General features: G+C 38.7%; 2 protein-coding genes across 2 annotated transcripts in view; both read left to right on the forward strand.

Annotated features, from left to right (window-relative positions):
- Positions 1-904: 904 nt before the first annotated feature.
- gpatch4 (G patch domain containing 4) lies at positions 905-13,863 on the forward strand. Its single transcript, XM_084050594.1, has 14 exons — positions 905-1,042; positions 1,239-1,317; positions 2,005-2,078; positions 2,603-2,695; positions 2,820-2,933; positions 4,150-4,268; positions 5,790-5,840; positions 6,056-9,862; positions 12,132-12,209; positions 12,697-12,801; positions 12,901-13,035; positions 13,136-13,299; positions 13,529-13,644; positions 13,730-13,863. Exons 2-8 carry the CDS (start codon positions 1,239-1,241, stop codon positions 6,864-6,866), a joined length of 1,341 nt encoding a protein of 446 aa, XP_083906720.1. The 5' UTR covers positions 905-1,042; the 3' UTR covers positions 6,867-9,862; positions 12,132-12,209; positions 12,697-12,801; positions 12,901-13,035; positions 13,136-13,299; positions 13,529-13,644; positions 13,730-13,863.
- Positions 8,348-18,463, forward strand: part of LOC311040361 (C-type lectin domain family 2 member B-like) — a 38,820-nt gene continuing 28,704 nt past the window's right edge. Inside the window, exon 1 of the mRNA XM_084050605.1 lies at positions 8,348-8,360. The gene's annotated coding sequence lies outside the window, so the exon portion shown is untranslated. The remainder of the gene's footprint in view (positions 8,361-18,463) is intronic.

The following is an 18,463-nucleotide window of genomic DNA, read 5'->3' on the forward strand; positions in this document are numbered from 1 at the left end:
GACAAAGATAAACATGGTCATAGATGGCCGGCACACATCCTTGTCACACGGAAACAAAAATGAGGGAAAATAATATTGTTTCCTCACTTTCCTGTAAAGCAGACTTGAGCAGGCATTAACCAACAGCTCACATCTCAAAGTGAAACATAGGCTCTGTTATATTGCTGTTATTATGCTTTCTTTTTTTCTTATAGCTTTCAAATTGTATTCATTAAGATTCTTATGATATGCCTACATAGATGGGCTAGTATAATATGACACCCTTTTACAATAGTGTTCACTCTTGCACTGTTGCATGACATCACTGTATCACACACACGTGGTTAAGATTGTCCTCGTAGAGTGAGCTCATAGTTAGGTATGCACACACACTGTACAGACCAAACTGTAGATGACAGGACCAAATTATACAACAGCTTTTGTCAGTTTTAACATGATCAGCCAGTTACTTATTGCATAGCACAATATTGCCATCTAGTGTTTTCCAAGAGACACGCACTGCAAGCCTTCTCCCTCTCTGCCTTACTTTGTTAAACTCACTACTACTACGGACCACAAAAAAAGAACCGACCTATAAGCTCACAATGCGCTGAGATCAGCTATTTATTTATTATTTTCTTTTTTGCTATTTTAGATTTTGTTTTAAGTGACAGTGATAGTGGTTAATCCTCTCTGTGGGTTTTATACATTTTGAGCCAATGAAAAGTACAAGTGCTTTCACTAAATACCTATTATGTTCATAAAAGAAACCCACTTAGTTAATAGAATATAGCAGTTTTTGTTTTATTTTATTTTATGTATAATCTCTAGTTCCAGTTGGTGGCGGTAATGCGCCTAATAGTTGATTTGCCAACCTTAAAGAAGAAGAATGAGCATAGTGACGTATTTCCGGTGTCATGTCAGCCGTCAGTAGCTGCCGCATGTTCATCTATATTATACCTCTATGATGTTCATAGTTAGGAAAGAGGACTGTTATTAATAAAGTTCTGTTGTCCGTTCCAGAGCTTGTACAGATGTCAGTTTGCTGAATTCCCAACTCGAGGTAAAACTGTTCTTTTCGGTTGCTAATGCTATACTGTAGTTATTATTATCATTGTATTGGCTTGTAAAATCACATGTCAAAGGTGATCCTGTCTGTCGTGAACTTGACCCTAACAATATGGCATAGTTTAGTGTCGTGGATTTGTTTTAAGACTATTTACCAGGGTCTCAACAACTTGTGCCTGTTCATTTTATAGATGGCAGAAAATGCACAAGAGAAAAGTCGCGGATTTACTTTTGCAGAGCAGCAGCTACTGCGTCACGGTTGGGAACAAGGTAAATAAATAGTAATAACACAGTTTGGTTGATTGATTGATGTACTTTATTTAGTAAGACATGAGAACAGTACATGACAGTACATATTGTCTGTGTACTGTAACATAATGTTTTAGGTTTGGACCGGAGCATAATATTTTAGGTCCTGGGCCAAACTACCCGTTTAAATCGCTTATTTAGTCAGCCTGTGGCCATGTTTCCCATTGTAGCCAAACCGGGAGCAGTACTGGCAGCGGACGTAGGGGGGTTTTCCGGGTTGAATGGGGAAACATGGCCACAGGCTGACTAAATAAGCGATTTAAACGGGTAGTTTGGCCCAGGACCTAAAATATTATGCTCCGGTCCAAACCTAAAACATCCGTGAGATTTGGAATCTACCATTAGTTTTGGGATACGACGTTTACAAAAGGGTAAACAGCGGAGCCTTGGCGGACGTTCGACCGATCCTGGGAGAGGACGACATAGAACCTCATCTCGGAGCTGTATAGCGGAGTGAGAGGTTCTTTATGGAGCTAGTTACTGGTATGAAGAGTGAAAAATATGTACAAAAGAAGAAAGAGAGAGGGGGGGGGGGGGGGGGGGGGTAGGTTAGGTTAGGACATGGGGTAGACATGGGGTAGTCTTGTCATGTACCGCCCTCCTGTGTTATAGATATGGTTATAATCGAACCATTCCATCTGTTCCCAGGTAAAGGACTTGGACGACAAGAGAATGGGATCTCAGAAGCTATCAAAGTCAAAGTGAAATGTGGTAAAGGAGGCGTGAGTATCAATCAGTTTTAGTCAAGATTCAAGATACGCAAAGAAATAGCCCAGGAAGGCTTCAGACAACAATATTTCTATGTCTTGAACGACTCCATGCTGGATGTTCTCTTCACATAATCAAAATGATTTAGTGACTACACAACAAGGTCCTAGACACTAGACATTCACAATAGACCCTCATCTGCAAGCTACAACAAATAAAAACAATTAGGTTACATCATTAAGCTACATAGCCTATTTACTGCGTTTTGGCTATTCTTGACTGTTTGAAAAAATATTGCTATTTAAAAAACAAATGTTTAGAACTTAGTAGGCTTAGTATATATACTATAACTTATAGTTATACTTAGTATATCTCATATACTGGTACGCTTCAGGGTTAGTTTTAATCGCACTAAAACATCCAGGTGTGAAGGCACCTCAAGACTAATTTATATATAATTCTCTATCGGATGTACAGTTGTAGTAGTGTGTTAATTTTTGAATGTGAATGTTAGATTAAGTATATTTTCTTAAAACAGGTTGGACACAATGAAGGGGAACAATTCACCTTCCATTGGTGGGACCATGTATTCAATAAGGCGTCTGCCAGCCTACAGGTGGACTCTGACCAGGTAAACCATACCACATCATATGATGTGTACACATAATTATAGGCACAATATGATGTGACAACACTTTATTTAATTTTAATACTGGGATTTATTTCACATGTTGCATTTTCTATGTCTGTTCCAGAATGGTGTTTCAGTAAAGAAGATAGTGGAGGAAGAGGAAGATGGGATGATCTCCAATAAGAAACCAAGAAAAGCCTCGCTGGCTAAAGGGAAGCTGTATGGATGCTTTGTGAAGGTATGCTGCCCCTTTGTGGCAAGAATATTTTGTGCTAAGTTAAGCAAAGAATATAATACTGGTGTAGTTGTTTCATTAACTAGTTGTAATGATACTTAATTAAGCTTAGTTAGGCTCAGAGTTGTCATTATGCCTTTTAAATACTATCACCAAGACAGGCTTGTACGTTTTTATACAACAATTAGTTCCAACCGCACATTGTTTGTGAGTGACTAATAACCAGAATACACCAACGGGGGAATCATCAGTGAAAGCATCACTCTTTGATATGTTGTGGACCAGGCCAGCTAGCATTAACCCATTAAGACCTGAGTCCGATTCTACAAATGCCTTCTAAATACTAACAGTTTTCTGAAAAACGTATGTTGCTATATATCGTTGCTGTCGGGCAGAAACCTCTTATACATTTTTTGTGTTTTTTCTTAATTAACACCCTACTTGATCACACTACAGCGTCACACAAAATTATCAAAAGTAGCAAATCTACAAGCTCGAAACGCGGCGCGAAGCGATGCATTTTGAGCTTGTCGTTCTGCTACTTTTGCTATTTTTGAATTTGTATCCTGAAAAGTAACAGTTTTGGACATTTGAGGTTTCCACCTGACAGACACGATATATAGCTAAAATCTAAAATAACACGGATGCTTTCCTGGTTTTAATGGCCTTTAACAATGGGGAACTATTTAACAGAACACTACTAACTAAACCATATTTTTCCCAATATGGTTTAACAAGAGGGCGACTGCACTCTGTTTAACGTTATGCATATGTCACAGCACAGCTGTGCCAATAACCATGATAAACAACCTCTCATGTCTTATTGCTTAATTTATGTTGTGATTAATTTCATTGTGATACTGATGAAAAATAATCTGGTTCTGTGCTTGTATCATGTCATGCAAATTATAAGCATGTAATGGATGGCTGTCAGGACTCCGTACTGATATACTTAGTTGACAGGGGTCCCACAGGGCTCTATACTTCCACTATTCCACTATTATTTTCCCTCTATACCAAATCTCTACAAGCTCTTGCGATGCATTTGAACTTGCAGATTGGTTATTTTCAACATAAGTGTCTACTGTATAGTTTGTGTGGTTAAGACTCGGAACAACTTGGTAGTATTAAGTGCTCATTTCAAAGTGGTTCTTGACAACTCTTCAACAGTTCTTGATCTTTTGGTAATGGTCATTGGTTTGGACTTTTATTCTCTCAGTCAGCCACACTGCTGTCAGGTCAGGAGCAGCCAGAGCCCAAATCCTCTCATTCAGATGACAGCAGCAGCAGCAGCTCAGATGATGAGGACCAGAAGCTGGACCTCTCCAGTACCACCATGTAAGATTTTATCTAGATACCAGATTTCTGGATGATGCCAAACCCGATATTCACATGGTCAAAAAGTACAAAATCAATTTGATTAATATTAATATCTATAAACATTTTGAAAATCTCTGCCTATAATGACATGCCCAAAATAGCAATGCCAGGTTGAAAGTGGTTAAACATCTGGACAAATCGTCTGCATAATATTGTCGATACCGATGTCGTCAAAAAAGTCAAATAATGTCTGATATATTGGCCTGACCAATATATCGGTTTCCCCTCATTTCTTGTTTTTTCTTTTACTTTGAAGCTGGATAGAGTGTAATAATGAGGCGTTTTACTGTTCAGGTTTACTTTTTCGGGTCCATCATTCTGGACCTCTTATTTACGTTTTCATATCATTCCGTTCCAAAACACTTTATTAGCACACTTAATTTTCAAGCCCTGAGGCTGGCATATTGAGAAAGGATAGGACAGACAAAGACATAATGGAGACAGTACAGCCTTTAGCTGTGTGCATGTGTGCGTGAGGAAGAGATGTGCCGTAGTGCCAGCAGAGGGAGCAGGGGAGAGTAGAATGGTGCGTCTGCTTTCTGGACAATTTGATAGGCATAGAGTGAGGTCAGAGTCCAGAATGGGAAGGGAGTGGCCTGTGATTGTAGAGCAGATGTTCACTGTGTTCATTTCTTGTTGGACTTATTTGAATGCTTCTCACTTGCTTTTATATAGAATCTATGTAAAATGGCTTAATACGTCATAATTAATGCATCTATATTATAGATTTATTAACTTTATGATGTATAAAACCTATTTGTAATGCTATTTGGAAAGATTTTATTTTATTATAAATTAATTGGCATTAATTGTCTTTAATTTTCCTTTTATCAACTATTTTTTATTTTCATCTTTCCACCCAATTTATTCATTACGTCTGTTCCCCCATACAGTATGTGTATGGTCCTTACTGCCAACCCCTACTTTGGTTTTGGGGAAGGTTTAGACAACCGCGTATCTCCTCCAATACACATGGAGTCACCAGCCACTTCTTTCCACCTGACAGTGAAGAGTTTCACCAGGCATGTGTAACATGCTATCCCTTCCAGTTTTGCACCACACTGAACAGGCGCCCCGACCAACCTGTACGAGTCATGAGTGCAGCGACAGAGAATGCCCTTCCCACCCAAAAACATGACCACTGGAGCAGCAGGCTATAGCTGAATTGGGAGTGGCCATTTCTGAATGGGTAGATACTAGATAGACCTCCTCTATGCACTGTACAGTCCACGAGCATTGCCCTTTTTTTTTTAGCATTGACCCCCCCCCCCACCCCCACCCCGCGCTCAAGACACTTTGGCAGCAATCAGCTGGGTGAAGCTGAAAATGCAGTATCAAATAGGTCTAAATTAGTAAGCCAAGGTGGATGCACTGTGGAAGAACCACAGTCTCCACAGTGGTGGGCAGGAACTTTACCCCTCGGCCAACCCAGACGCCCACTTATCTGGCTTTTGTGACTCTTTTTATATTGTTTAACAGGCTTTCTGACGCCGATCTAATGAAGGTTTGTGGAGGCCGCACTGCTCACAAGTAAGTCGTTTGTATTTATTACAATCTATGCGTTTTAATATTTAAACAGATTCTTAGAGAATCATTTACACATTCTTTATTCAAGATAAAACCCCACAGAGCTACCAAAATAATTTGACTATATAACCAAACAAATTGCCCTCTCTTAAAAGCCTTCTCAGTTGACCTCAATTTATGTGTGCATCTAATTATTTAATTGAATTATGTTCCACCAGAGGAGCCAGGCACGGCTTGACCATGAGTGCCAAGTTAGCCAGACTAGAGCAGCAGGAGGCAGAATTCATGGCTAAATATGGCAAGAAGAGCCAGTCCATAAGCTGCTCCCCCAAGTGTACCACACCCACTACCCAATCAGCTGCTCAGAGCCCTGAGAGGCAGGAGAAGGCAATATTGGAGACTAAGAAAACCAGGAACTCTTCAGAGGAAATTTATGGAAATAGTACAAGTATAAATGATGTCACAGTCACTGACAGCCATCAAGTGGACTCAAACAAATCCAGAAAGAAGAAGAAGAAAAAGAAGAACTGTTCTGATGATTGCAGTGGGGAAATAACTCCAATTATTCTCACTGAGGAAGAATTGAAGCTTGAAGAAAATGGAACTGCAGGCCAACCACAGACAATAAAGAGGAAACACAAAAAGAGTAAAAAGAATAACGACAATGGAAAAATGGGTGACATCACAATACCTACAGCTGAGGGTGAGAGTGTAGTAGAGGAGGTTTTGTCAGAGCAACAGAGCCGCAAAAACAAAACAAAGAGGAAGAAAAGTAAGTCCTCCAAACAGTGTGAAAGGCCTGTAGTGCCTGAGGAGGAAGAACAGATTAATGACGCAGATTTCAACCAGGCAGAAAGTGCCCAGCATCCTGTTCCGAAAAAGAAAAGAGATGCTGTAAATATGGAGGAAGTGTGGAATGATGACATGCAGACTTTACAAAACAGTGCCAGTGAGGTGTCTATGCCACCAAAGAAGAAGAAGAAGAAAAAGTGCAAAGATGAGAGAATCAAGCCTGATAAAGATAATTAAAAATTACGTTTTAATTTGGCTGATCAGGTGGTTGATTATTTTCCAAAGCTTGTATCTCAGAGTAGGGTTACATGATTCTTAATGCCTTTATTGGAGCCATATTTTTTTCGTCAAATGATCTAATGGCTGTACAATGTTCTGGTTATTAACCCTTGTGTAATGCTGAGGAGACCATGTCAAGGAGCAACAGCTGACCAAAGTTGCCAAGTTTCGTTATTGTGAAAATCACAATCTTTGATTATTAATTCATTGTGCAGCCCTACCTCAGAGTAAATCCCACTCTGTTCTTCTTAGTTCAGTTCATGTCTAATATATGGACTATTGCTTGAGCTATCATTAGCATAATCAACCACCAGTGGATGAATTTTGTCTCTTATTTATGAAACACAGAGAATACCGTCAATTGTATTGATTTGCACCGAAGGGTGGCTAAGAATGACAAACTGAATATTGAACATTCAACAGTGCATGTCTAATGAATAAGGGTCAAAAGTGCCCGAATTCACAATAGAAAGGAAACCTCAACTGCCAAGTATTCAGTGTTGCCCTAGATTGATGACCACATGTTTGTCTCAATGCATATTGCTGTGGTAGTGATTGGATAGAGATTAATTGACCACTGTACCAGTGTTTTATTACAATGCTAGACATACAGTAAGTCCTGACTTGACAGAACTGTTATGCAAGATTATGAAATGTACACAAATATTAAATTCACTTTTAATTTGACTTTGTATAATTGTTAGTATTGGATGACCATTGTGGTGCAAATATTCTTCCCAAACCTGTGGTATCATTGGGACTATGGCTGCTGGTCAATATATCAATATTGTGAGGATATCACCTGAGATTATGGATATTGTGATAATGCGTAAGTTGTCTTTTTCTGTGTGGCTGCATTACAGTAAAGTTATGTAATTTTCTGAATTAACCAGGCTGTTATATTATTTGCCTTTACCCATTTAGTTATTATACAGGCATTATTTGTGATTATCATCTCATTGTGTAAATATTTTGTGAAAGCACAGTCATCCCCACAATATCGTCACTATATCAATATTGAGGTGTTTGGTCAAGAATGTGGTATTTTCCTAAATTGTCATTATTTTAAAAGATACTCTTAAGATTTCCACAAAACTTCACTAATTTTCATGAGTTGAAAACAATTTAAAACATTTTTCAAAAGTAATTTCATGAATAAAATTATCAAAGACATTACCTAAATTAGAAAACGAATGTATAGAAGTAGTGAGCAGATCTGCAAGCTCGCAACGCATTGCTATTTTCACTAGTTTGGGTCCTAGGCAAACGTTTTCTCTTTTGAGCTAAAAAGAATCTCTTCTAGATTAATCGTGATATGGAAAAGTCAAAGTCAGGACCATCTGGTTGATCGGTTCATGTCTATGAGTATTAACCAACAAGTGATTTTGGATCCACACTTGATGTGTGTGTGTGTGTGTGTGTGTGAGAGAACCAGAGTCAAAAGTCTACAGAGTGGTTGCCTTCAGCTTTGTCTTACTGTGCATCGTTCATTGCCCTACGGATGCTTGCCTGTGAGTATAATAGCAATTAGAAAAAGTGCTCCTCGGAGCACAGGTCTCCGCCAGGTCAGGTAGGTTATTGTAGCCACCTTGTAGCGCTACAGTATAATACGCCAATGTGAAAAGGGTGCAATTTCTTCCTCGGGCTAGTGGGAATGTGCGTGCATTCATGATTTGAGGCATTTTGTTGCAAAAATGTGTTTTGGTAAATTAGACCTGCTGGTGGCGCTATAACAGGCCAATTTGAAAAGGGTGGCATTTCTTCCTCGGCCTAGTGGGAATGTGTGTGCAAGTTTTCACGGAAATTGCACGCTGTGTTCATGATTTGAGACATTTTGTTCAAAACTGACCAATCCTGCAAACTTTGGAAGCCAACCTTAGCCAATCAGGATGGAATATGACATATCGGACAGATCCGTCTTGATCACATGACTATGAAGAGATACTGTGTACCGATTTGCGTGATGTTTGGATAAAATCTGTAGGAGTAAATGGGTTTTGCACAAATCGGCCTCCTGGTGGCGCTATAACAGGCCCATGTGAAACATTTGGGGCAGAGGTTCTGAATTGGCATCCAGGGAGTGTGTGTGCACAGTTTCGCAGCGACTGGGCCAACGGTGCCGGAGATTAGCTGGTAACACACGGACGGACGGACAGGGGGTAAAACATACTCTCTCGCCATGCCGAGACAATAATATCCTTATCTATTTTGGTGGCCCCCTGCGCCCATGGCATCTGCAAGGAGTGCTGGTATAATGGACTGCACTTTTGCAATAAAACAAATCAATTATTTTAAAATGTGGCACGTAATGCTCTTTTGCAAAAAGTGTGAATATATTTAAAGCCACGTTTTGTGACTCTACCAAAGAACTTACATTGCTAAACAGTAAAATGCCATTCTAATGCAACTAGTCTAGCGCACAGCAGCAGTAGAGCTCTGCCTCTACCATTTTGGAATGAAGGCGTCTACTATTATCAGAGAGCCAGCGAAACATCTTGTTATACTAGCTGTAGAATACATAACAACTCTTGTAGACGTATTTATGATTCTGACGTTTTCAATCTACGAGAGTTGTAGGGTTGATACCCCACAGACACAGGGACTTTCATCTCCTAGCCCGTAGATCTCCAAACATGTACACATGCAAAAGAAAAATGTGCTTACCCCCACGCCCCAAATGTTAACTCTTTCTACGGGATAGTAGTGCAATGTAATAATCCATATCTTTAATTAAAGAAGTGTTTTAATCCCGTCTGTGGCCGAACGCCATTTTTTCACCCTCGTTTACATTGTGTAATTCCGGGTTTCGCCGGATGCGCCCCGTCACTACCGCCCATTGGGAACTTCCGACAGAATCGGCCACAGACGGCATTAAAACACTTCTTTATTGAAAGATATGGATTATTACATTGCACTACTACCCCGTAGAAAGAGTTAACATTTGGGGCGTGGGGGTAAGCACTTTTTTTTTGTTGCATTTGTACATGTTTGGAGGTCTACGGGCTAGGAGATAAAAGTCCCTGTGTCTGTGGGGGATCAACCCTACAACTCTCGTAGATTGAAAACGTCAGAATCATAAATACAATAGTTGTATTCTACAGCTATTGTTATACAAAGATTATTTCAATTATTGCTATTGCAGGGCACACCCCGCCTGGTACCAAGCAACCATTTCCCCGGCTGGAGTGTCCCTGTCCTTCCAGCCACCTCCGCACCTGTTCCTCTCTTCAGCTCCACTTCGCTGCATTGCAGTCTGCGTTTTAAAAGCTGCATGCCAGGTGCACAACCAGTCAGTAGCATCAACTTTATTGAGACTGCAAAACAAACCCTGTCACATACACAGTTTAGTAGAATTGCAGGCAGCAAATGCTTGTACTTAAAGTTTCTCAACATTGTCAGTTTGGATAACAACCAAATAAGATACTGTAACTTAATAGTAGTAATAAACAAAATAGCCATACTTTGTTGCCTGTCTTACAAAATGGGAAATGAGCAAAGGAAAAAATGCTTTACTGCATGTGATGATGTAACACAGTTGCTTGCTTAACCTAACACACACACTGGTGGATGAGGAAGAAGTGATTCTTCCTCTTGTTATTTGTGTAATTTGTAGTTTGTCATATTGTCTTACTGTATGTGAATGTGTTTATGCAATAGAGAATTAGCAATATGTATATACACATACATACATGCAGCATATCAGTTACAAAAGTATATAAGGATGCAGTAATATTATTTATTTAACCAAATAAACTGCAATCTTGCTGTTTTGCTTCTGCATCTGATCAAAAGGTGGTGGTTTTGAGTCAGTTATGACAATCACAGAATGTGTATTTGTCTTTGCCATATGCCAATAGTGTAATATTTCTTCTTCTGCTGTCTTTTGTATCATATTTTATGAGCAGCTGGTATCCATTCCACACAAATGTCTTTTGTGTAGTTATTAATGATCCAAAAATCCCTATAAACAATTTGAAAAGGCCAGAAATGTAAGGACAATAAAAAAAAATGATTCAAACGCTACGGTAATTTTTTTTTTGTTTTATTTGTATTTGTATTTTTTTTTGTATTTGTTTTAATCACCACTGGCTGCATAGTAAATTACTTCACTTTGCAAATGCAAAGTAGTTGCTGACAGACAAAAATCAGAAGTTCCTAATTTCCAGATCGAACTTGATAGACAGAACTATTAAAGAGGAAACTAAGTGAGAGCAGTCTTATTTGCATGACAGAAATGCTGCACAGAAGTAATGGAGGATGAGGTGAATTACGCTACACTAGATTTCAAAAATGTGAACGTTTCTCCACCAAAAGGTAAGTCACAGGTTGCTCTATAACTTTTAGTTATTCACATAATTTATCATTTATGTGATAAGTTAACTTATCACTCGTAGTATTTCTGCTATTTCTTTTACATTTTTTGACAATTTTCACCTATAATGACATGCCCAAAATAAGGACGCCAGTTTGAAAGTTGTTAAGAGAGGTTCAATTGCTCTATGAGCTAACAATTTAGATGCTTTTTCGAACAATTGCACCCTTGTGCAGACATAGAATGGAAATGTAGGCTACTGTCGATAAAGAAAACAAACTCTAATTAATGTAAAAAGGCAGGCAGAAGACATATGCACAAGAAGAAAGCCAAACAACTCTACAGTAGTGACTAGAATGTACAGTAGTACACATCAAACCAGCACTGACGCTGACCACAGGCACTGACCGATTAGATACACAAGGGGACAAGGACGTAATGAGGATCATTTGGTGAGGTGCACACCATGGATGCATGTGGGAGAATGACAGGGGAGGGGACATCTACTGGACCTAGAGAGAAAAACATAGGAGAACACAAGGACAGATTAGTGAGGGAGACATGAGACAGACACAGACACATGAGACACAGACATGACACACGGGACACAGGACACAGACATGCCATTTCCTTTGCTTCAAATACCTTTATTGACAACTATTACACTGTAGGAATCGTAGCTATAATTTCTCAGTGGAAGAGTACAGTAGGTGGACCACCTCCAACCACTACAAAATGTGCTAGTTAACTAAACCTATAGCATCCCTATTCTGGGGGCGAACATTCTGTGAAAATAGCTGATCTACAAGCTCATAGTGCATCTTGTTGTAACACGTTGTGAGCTTGTAGATCAGCTTTATACAGGGCTTAAGTGGTTAATTATTTTGTTTATTTATTGATTGTTTTTTCAGCTACAAATGAGGAAGAAACTGTGTATGATACAATAAACACTCATGACAATGAACCAGATCAAACATCTGAGGCAAAGGGTGAGTTGCGATTTAAAGGAACCCCATTAAAATGTTCAAACGTCATGAGTTTGGTTTTATCGTTACAATGTGAAGCTTGTTTTCCAGCAGCTCCAGCAAACCACTGGAGAACAAAATATAGTTTGTTACCCAATATTTGTTAAAAGCTCAAATCTATCAACTGCATCATTGAGGACCTCTCAAAGCTCACAGCCTGTGGAATCTTCTTAACTATTTGGCACCAGTAGTTTATTTCAGTGAATACATTTACTGACTAAAGCATATGGTGTGAAAATGTACAATGTATTTTATGGTAAATTCAATTTGTGCTGGGGTATATACAAATATTATTTGAACATTATACTCTCCTCTGTGTTAACAAAATACATTTCTTAATAAGGGACATTTGTATCAGTGATGGAGCAAAGTTGTGATTTTGCATACATATGATTTTGTAAATAATTTTTGATTTTCAAATGTTGTATGTCATCTTTGTTACAATTACCAGATAAGAAGTCAGCCAATGGCTCTTATCACATTCAGCTGGTGGCGATATGTTTGGGGATTCTTTGTCTTATCCTAGTGTTAGCCATCATAGCCCTCGTTGTCTACTGTAAGTATAAATACAGCCAAATTCATTGCAGGACTTCTTGTATGAAACTTGCAAATGTTAATGTGTATTGTTTTTTCCTGCTGTATGTTCTCTTTGCAGTTGCCAGGGCACTAAATGAGAATGACCTGAGTCAAAAACTAAAGCTAATGGAGCAAGTGAAAAGTGCAAGATATGATCTCAACTGGACTCTTGTTCAATGGAGTGTGGATAAATACTGCCCCAAAGAACTAAAAGGTAAGCCAATGGTAAACCAATATAAAACAATATTAATATAGTCCAACAATAATGAAATTATACCATTTTGTTTGCTGGTTTGCCTCTGTTTTCTGACCAGGCAGAGATTGTCAACCTTGTCAGGATGGTTGGCTTCACCATTCGTCCAGCTGCTATGCAATTAATGATGCTCAACCTCATAATCGTAGATCCTGGCAAGAAGCTCGAGACGACTGCAGAGGAAAGAACTCAGATTTGACTGTTATAGACAGTCCACAGGAACAGGTAGCGTTAACTGTACGATAATAATTATCATACACACACAATTATTCTGTGTGTATGAGAATGTGTGGAAAGACATTATTGTGATCTATTCTGTAGCTGACTGGAAGAGCAGGGTTGGCACAACTACAATTAAGTTGGAAATAGGTTTAATAAGAAAATACAAATTGTTTCAGTTTCAGTATTGTACTAAAACATATCTGCTTATTATTCTTTATACTATGGTCATCAGGCATACATCTATGAGAGTTGTTGGTCCAGCAATAATCAACACAATGGCTTCTGGATTGGCTTGACATCTGAATCTGGAAGATGGCACTGGGTTGATGGACGTAACCTGACTGAAGAGTAAGAATACATTAAAAAACACAACACATCATGAAATCTTACTAAAGCATTATACATTTATTCAATCATTAATTTCTTCTCTCAGGTACTGGATAACACCACCAAAAGCAGGTGATGGTCTCTGTGCAACATCTGTCAAAGATGCCAAACCCCATGGATGGTATGCTGTGAACTGTACTGCAAAGAATAAATGGATCTGTGAAATGAAAGCTTTGACTGTTTAAGACGTAAACAGTGCTTGCTTAAACTTTAAGCATTGCTTTCAAGGTTTCAATGGTCATTGTTAAAATGTGCTTATGTGTAAGATTGTAAATACAGCACCAATATGTGTTTTTCTTTACATTTTCTTGTATGTAGTAGTGAGTACTGATTACATATTAAGTAACCCAATGGATTACTCATCTTCACTTATGTGATTGATCACTTCAGTATAAGTCTTTTATCATTTTATCATCATTACTACTTGTATGTTCAGCAGTAAGACCCAGAATATGGTAAATTTAACAAATTACCAATGAGAACCATTTACAAAGGTCCAAGGATTCACCTTAGGGATAGTGTCATGCAATGTTATTCTGTCATTATATATGAAATGAGATTCTCAGTTTAAAAAAGTGTTCTCAAGTCAAAATCCAAGGAGAGGAAAGTGACATATAAGGGATAGAAATGCATATTATTACATCCAGTAGTTGCTCAGCTGAAGTTATTATATATTTCAAGTCATAAAGTCAGTCTGACTCAAATACATTTTGCTGTGTCTAAACTACTGTATGCAGCGTGTGTTGTATTTCTTAGAATCTGTAATATAATCAGAATTGTTTGAAAATGCAGTAGAGGACACATATACTGTAAGAACAGTATACAGTTTATATACAGTATAAGTACAGTTAATGATTTGTGTGTAATGTTTGCATTTTTGCCTTCAAATATCCCAAAACAGGTCTGAACGCGGCTGAATGGTGAATGAAGCCATTTATCATTCCACATTTGCAAACGGATATACCTAAACAAGGCTTATGTGATAAAATAATAATGAATTTTAAACCATGTTTTGAAAAACACATTGGAAAAAAGGAATCTAGCAAAAACTGTAATAACAGCCAGGATTCTTAAATAACTGATGTGTGTTTTAAATCTTAAAAATGCATAAGACTTACTTGCCATGTTTAAGTATAAAGTTGCAAACGTTTCAGCCTACCTCAATGTAATATCCATTCACACCAAACCTATGCAAGGCATATCTAGATGATGCAGCATCACCCAAGCCTGACTTGGCGTGTGATATGGATAAAAAGTAAGATAAAAAAAAACAAACGTCTATAATATTGCAGCAGATGGAGCACTCTCATGACCAGCGGTCATTGTCACCTCAGTAGCCACACCCAAGCCTTCACATCGAAGTGCTCGGACACTACATCATCATCTGAAAAAGGCAATTTAAGTGCACATTCTTCCTAGCCCCAGCCCCTCCTCCAGCGTATCAGGAACGCTAATTCTTGTGGTTACAGACAGTGTACTATTTTTTTTTCAAAATTTCAGTTTGAGTACACTGGTAGAACACACCACTGGATATACTGTAGTAGATGCATGTGTGCGCATATGTACAGTACATGACTGTTTTCTCTAAAATGTTGACTCTGACACAGATGCTGGTGGTTTACAGAGACAGGAACCATGACACTTAAAGACACAAACACACACACACACGCACGCACGCACGCACGCACGCACACACACACACACACACACACACACACACACACACACACACACACACCAATGACCTCAGAAGAGAAATGTGATGGTGTGTCGAAAAACAAGAACAAGTGCCAATTTCTTTTAGGACCTCAGTTTACGTTGTGTTTTCCCCCATGGCATGACATTTTCATGACGTTTTTTCTTTAAATTACACAAGGCAGAGCACAAATGTTTGGCTAATCCGGTCGCATGTCAATGAATGCCAATTAAATCCATCAACAACAGCCAATTTCTCTGTTTGGTTGTATTTTGTAATTTTTTTTTTTTTTTGTCATAACCAGAGCACAAATGTTTCTGAACATTTTTCTGAACTTTTCTTTGCACAGGGTGCTGTTGGCACGGGCCACCTTGACGTTTTTGTTTTGTTTTGTAAAATTTGAGTACTGTACTGCATTTATATACCCACTACTCCAGACACCACTGACTGTATTGTGTCTGTCACTTCAATACATACTTTGATACAGTATGTACTGTCTGTGCTGAAAGACACACAGACAGATAAATATATCGTCTCTGCTAAATAAATGAAAAAATAATCTCAGATCATCAGTTGTCCTCATGCTACTTGGTACACAACCAAGCTGTTCTCATCAATTGGAGAAACAGCAACTAACCATACAAATAAAACATTCATAGGCAATACAACCACGGTTACTGGAAGTTGAACATAGAGTTGCACATTGATTGATTTTGTTTTATTTTTTAGTTTCAGTGTACCATGTGGTTTAAGAAACTCATATAAAATCATCAACAAACCCATTAAAGGAAGAGCATTAACAATGCTGTGTATTGAGACAGGAAGGTTCCCAGTTCGATCCCAGGCTCCCCCCAGAGTTAGTGTCAAAGTGTCCTCGACACTGAACTGAATTGCTCCCGATGGGCAGGTTGGTGCCTAGCCCCGTTTGGAACCTCACCCTGTGTGAATGTGTGTGTGAATGGGTGAATGCACATTGTAAAGTGCCTTGGATAAAGGCGTAATGTAAATACACCATTTACTATTTACTACAGTAATTTTGGCATAATGATCGTTCTCCACACAGTACCCTCATACACTTCCTTGGATTAACAACACTGACTGTGTGGATCTTGCTGTTTTGCCATTTCTTCATGTATTCTGTCCAAAGGGTGTCAGTGTTGGGTCAGTAATGATAATCACAAGGGGCATGGTTCGATTCCCGCCGGGGACGCTGTGGGTGCTGGGGGCGTGTTCTCTACGCCGCGTCATCAGTGCCTACTGCCTATACCCTAGGTGGGGTTGGCGAAAGGGCCTTATTGTGTGCATGTTCTCCCCGTGTCCCCAAGGGTAGGTACCCTCACAAAAACATGCAATAATCCTGGTCTCTATACTTCCTCCCCCTGGTCCCCCTGGTGGTGATGGAGGGGAAAGAAAGAAACGGGTTGGAATAACGTGTTCCTTTCACACGCTACGTCCTACCGGGGAAACCTATCCCTCAGGTGATAAGCAGTGGCCTGCTCACTAGTCACTCCTCATGCATTGAAAGAAGCATGAGCTCAGTTCGGGGCCCTCCCCAGGCTGGCAGAGGGAGAGTAGCACCCAGGATTACAAGCTTAGGTAATTGGCACTGGGTGAAAAAATGAGTTACAAAAATCGGGGGATAAAAAAGAAATATATATAATTAAAAAAAAAAGTAATGACAATCACAGAATGTTTACTTTACTACATCTTTGCCAATGTTGTAATAGGACTATTTCTTCTGTTGGTTCCTTCATGTTGTTATATTTTTCCTGATATGCGGCAAATGGTACCAGCTATTTTGTTAAACATCCTTTGACCCTTAAACATCCTTTGACCAGACAATTAAACCTAATAATAGGTATAGGCTACCTCTTGCACAGTCAAATCATCGGTTACTTTAATTGATCCAAATAGGTTATCATGGTTAAATTAACTCACACAAATGTTTGAGTGTGTGTGTTATTGGTCCACAAAATCTTTACATAATATTTGGAAAGTGTTAGAAAAGTAAGAAGAATGTGAACCAAATGATAAATTGGATAGAAATTGTTCTACTATTGGTTTTATCACCACTGGCTGGAGGTATAGTAAATTATCCCACACTGCTTGAAAGTGACAGACACTGAGAGACAAAAAACAGAAGTTGTTCATTTCAAAATCTGACAGCTACATAGACACAACTGTTAAAGAGGAAACTTAGGGGGAGAAGTCTTTAGCTTAGAAATTAGACTGCACTGATCGTAAGCTATGGAGGAAGATGTGAATTATGCTTCAGTCGTTTTCAAAAATTGCAAAAGTAAGGTAAGTTTCACTCAACAATCCATGTTGGCTCACTATCACACATCTTTTATTTGCATTGTTTATCATTTATGTGATAAGTTATCAATATTACTTAAATTGAAAATGTGCTGTTGTGATTCCTCTTGTGATTGTTGTACCATGCTGCAAAACCAATTGTTGGGACACAGCGTTCTTGAACTAATCATTTTGGCAATACAATAACTGAGTAGGCCAATACCAATAGTCTCTTTGTGTTAGGGTTATGTTCTATTAAATTATATAAATGCCTGTTTGTTTGTTGGTATTGGCCATAGTCTTTACATTATGTTTGCCTGCCTTCAGGTGCTAAAATGAGTACTTCAAGTTCACTTAAAAACAAGTAACATCCCCACATGGTTAACTGTGGGGCTTACAAGCATTGATAGGCTACTGTACGTTCGTCATGAACTAAAATCATTTGAGAAATCACAGCAAAACATACAGCACAGCAGACAGCTGTGGCTGCCTGCTGTGTGGCACACACCAACAGTGGTGGAAAAAGCACTCACATTGTATACTCAAGTAAAAGTATCAATGCAATGCAGAAATACTGTTACAAGTAAAAGTCCTGAATTCAAAATTTACTTTAGTAAAAGTACAAAAGTATTGGTATCAAAATGTGCTTAAAGTACCAAAAGTAGAAAATACTCATCATTATGCAGAAAGTCCCATTTCACAAGTTTTCAAATGTATAAAAATCTTTTGAAAATAGCAGATCTACAAGCTCACAATGCGTTGTATCAAGAGGCATTGTGAGCTTGTAGA

This window comes from Gymnoscopelus microlampas (assembly GCF_963454915.1).
Source record: "Gymnoscopelus microlampas genome assembly, chromosome: 3".
Classification (NCBI taxonomy): domain Eukaryota; kingdom Metazoa; phylum Chordata; class Actinopteri; order Myctophiformes; family Myctophidae; genus Gymnoscopelus; species Gymnoscopelus microlampas.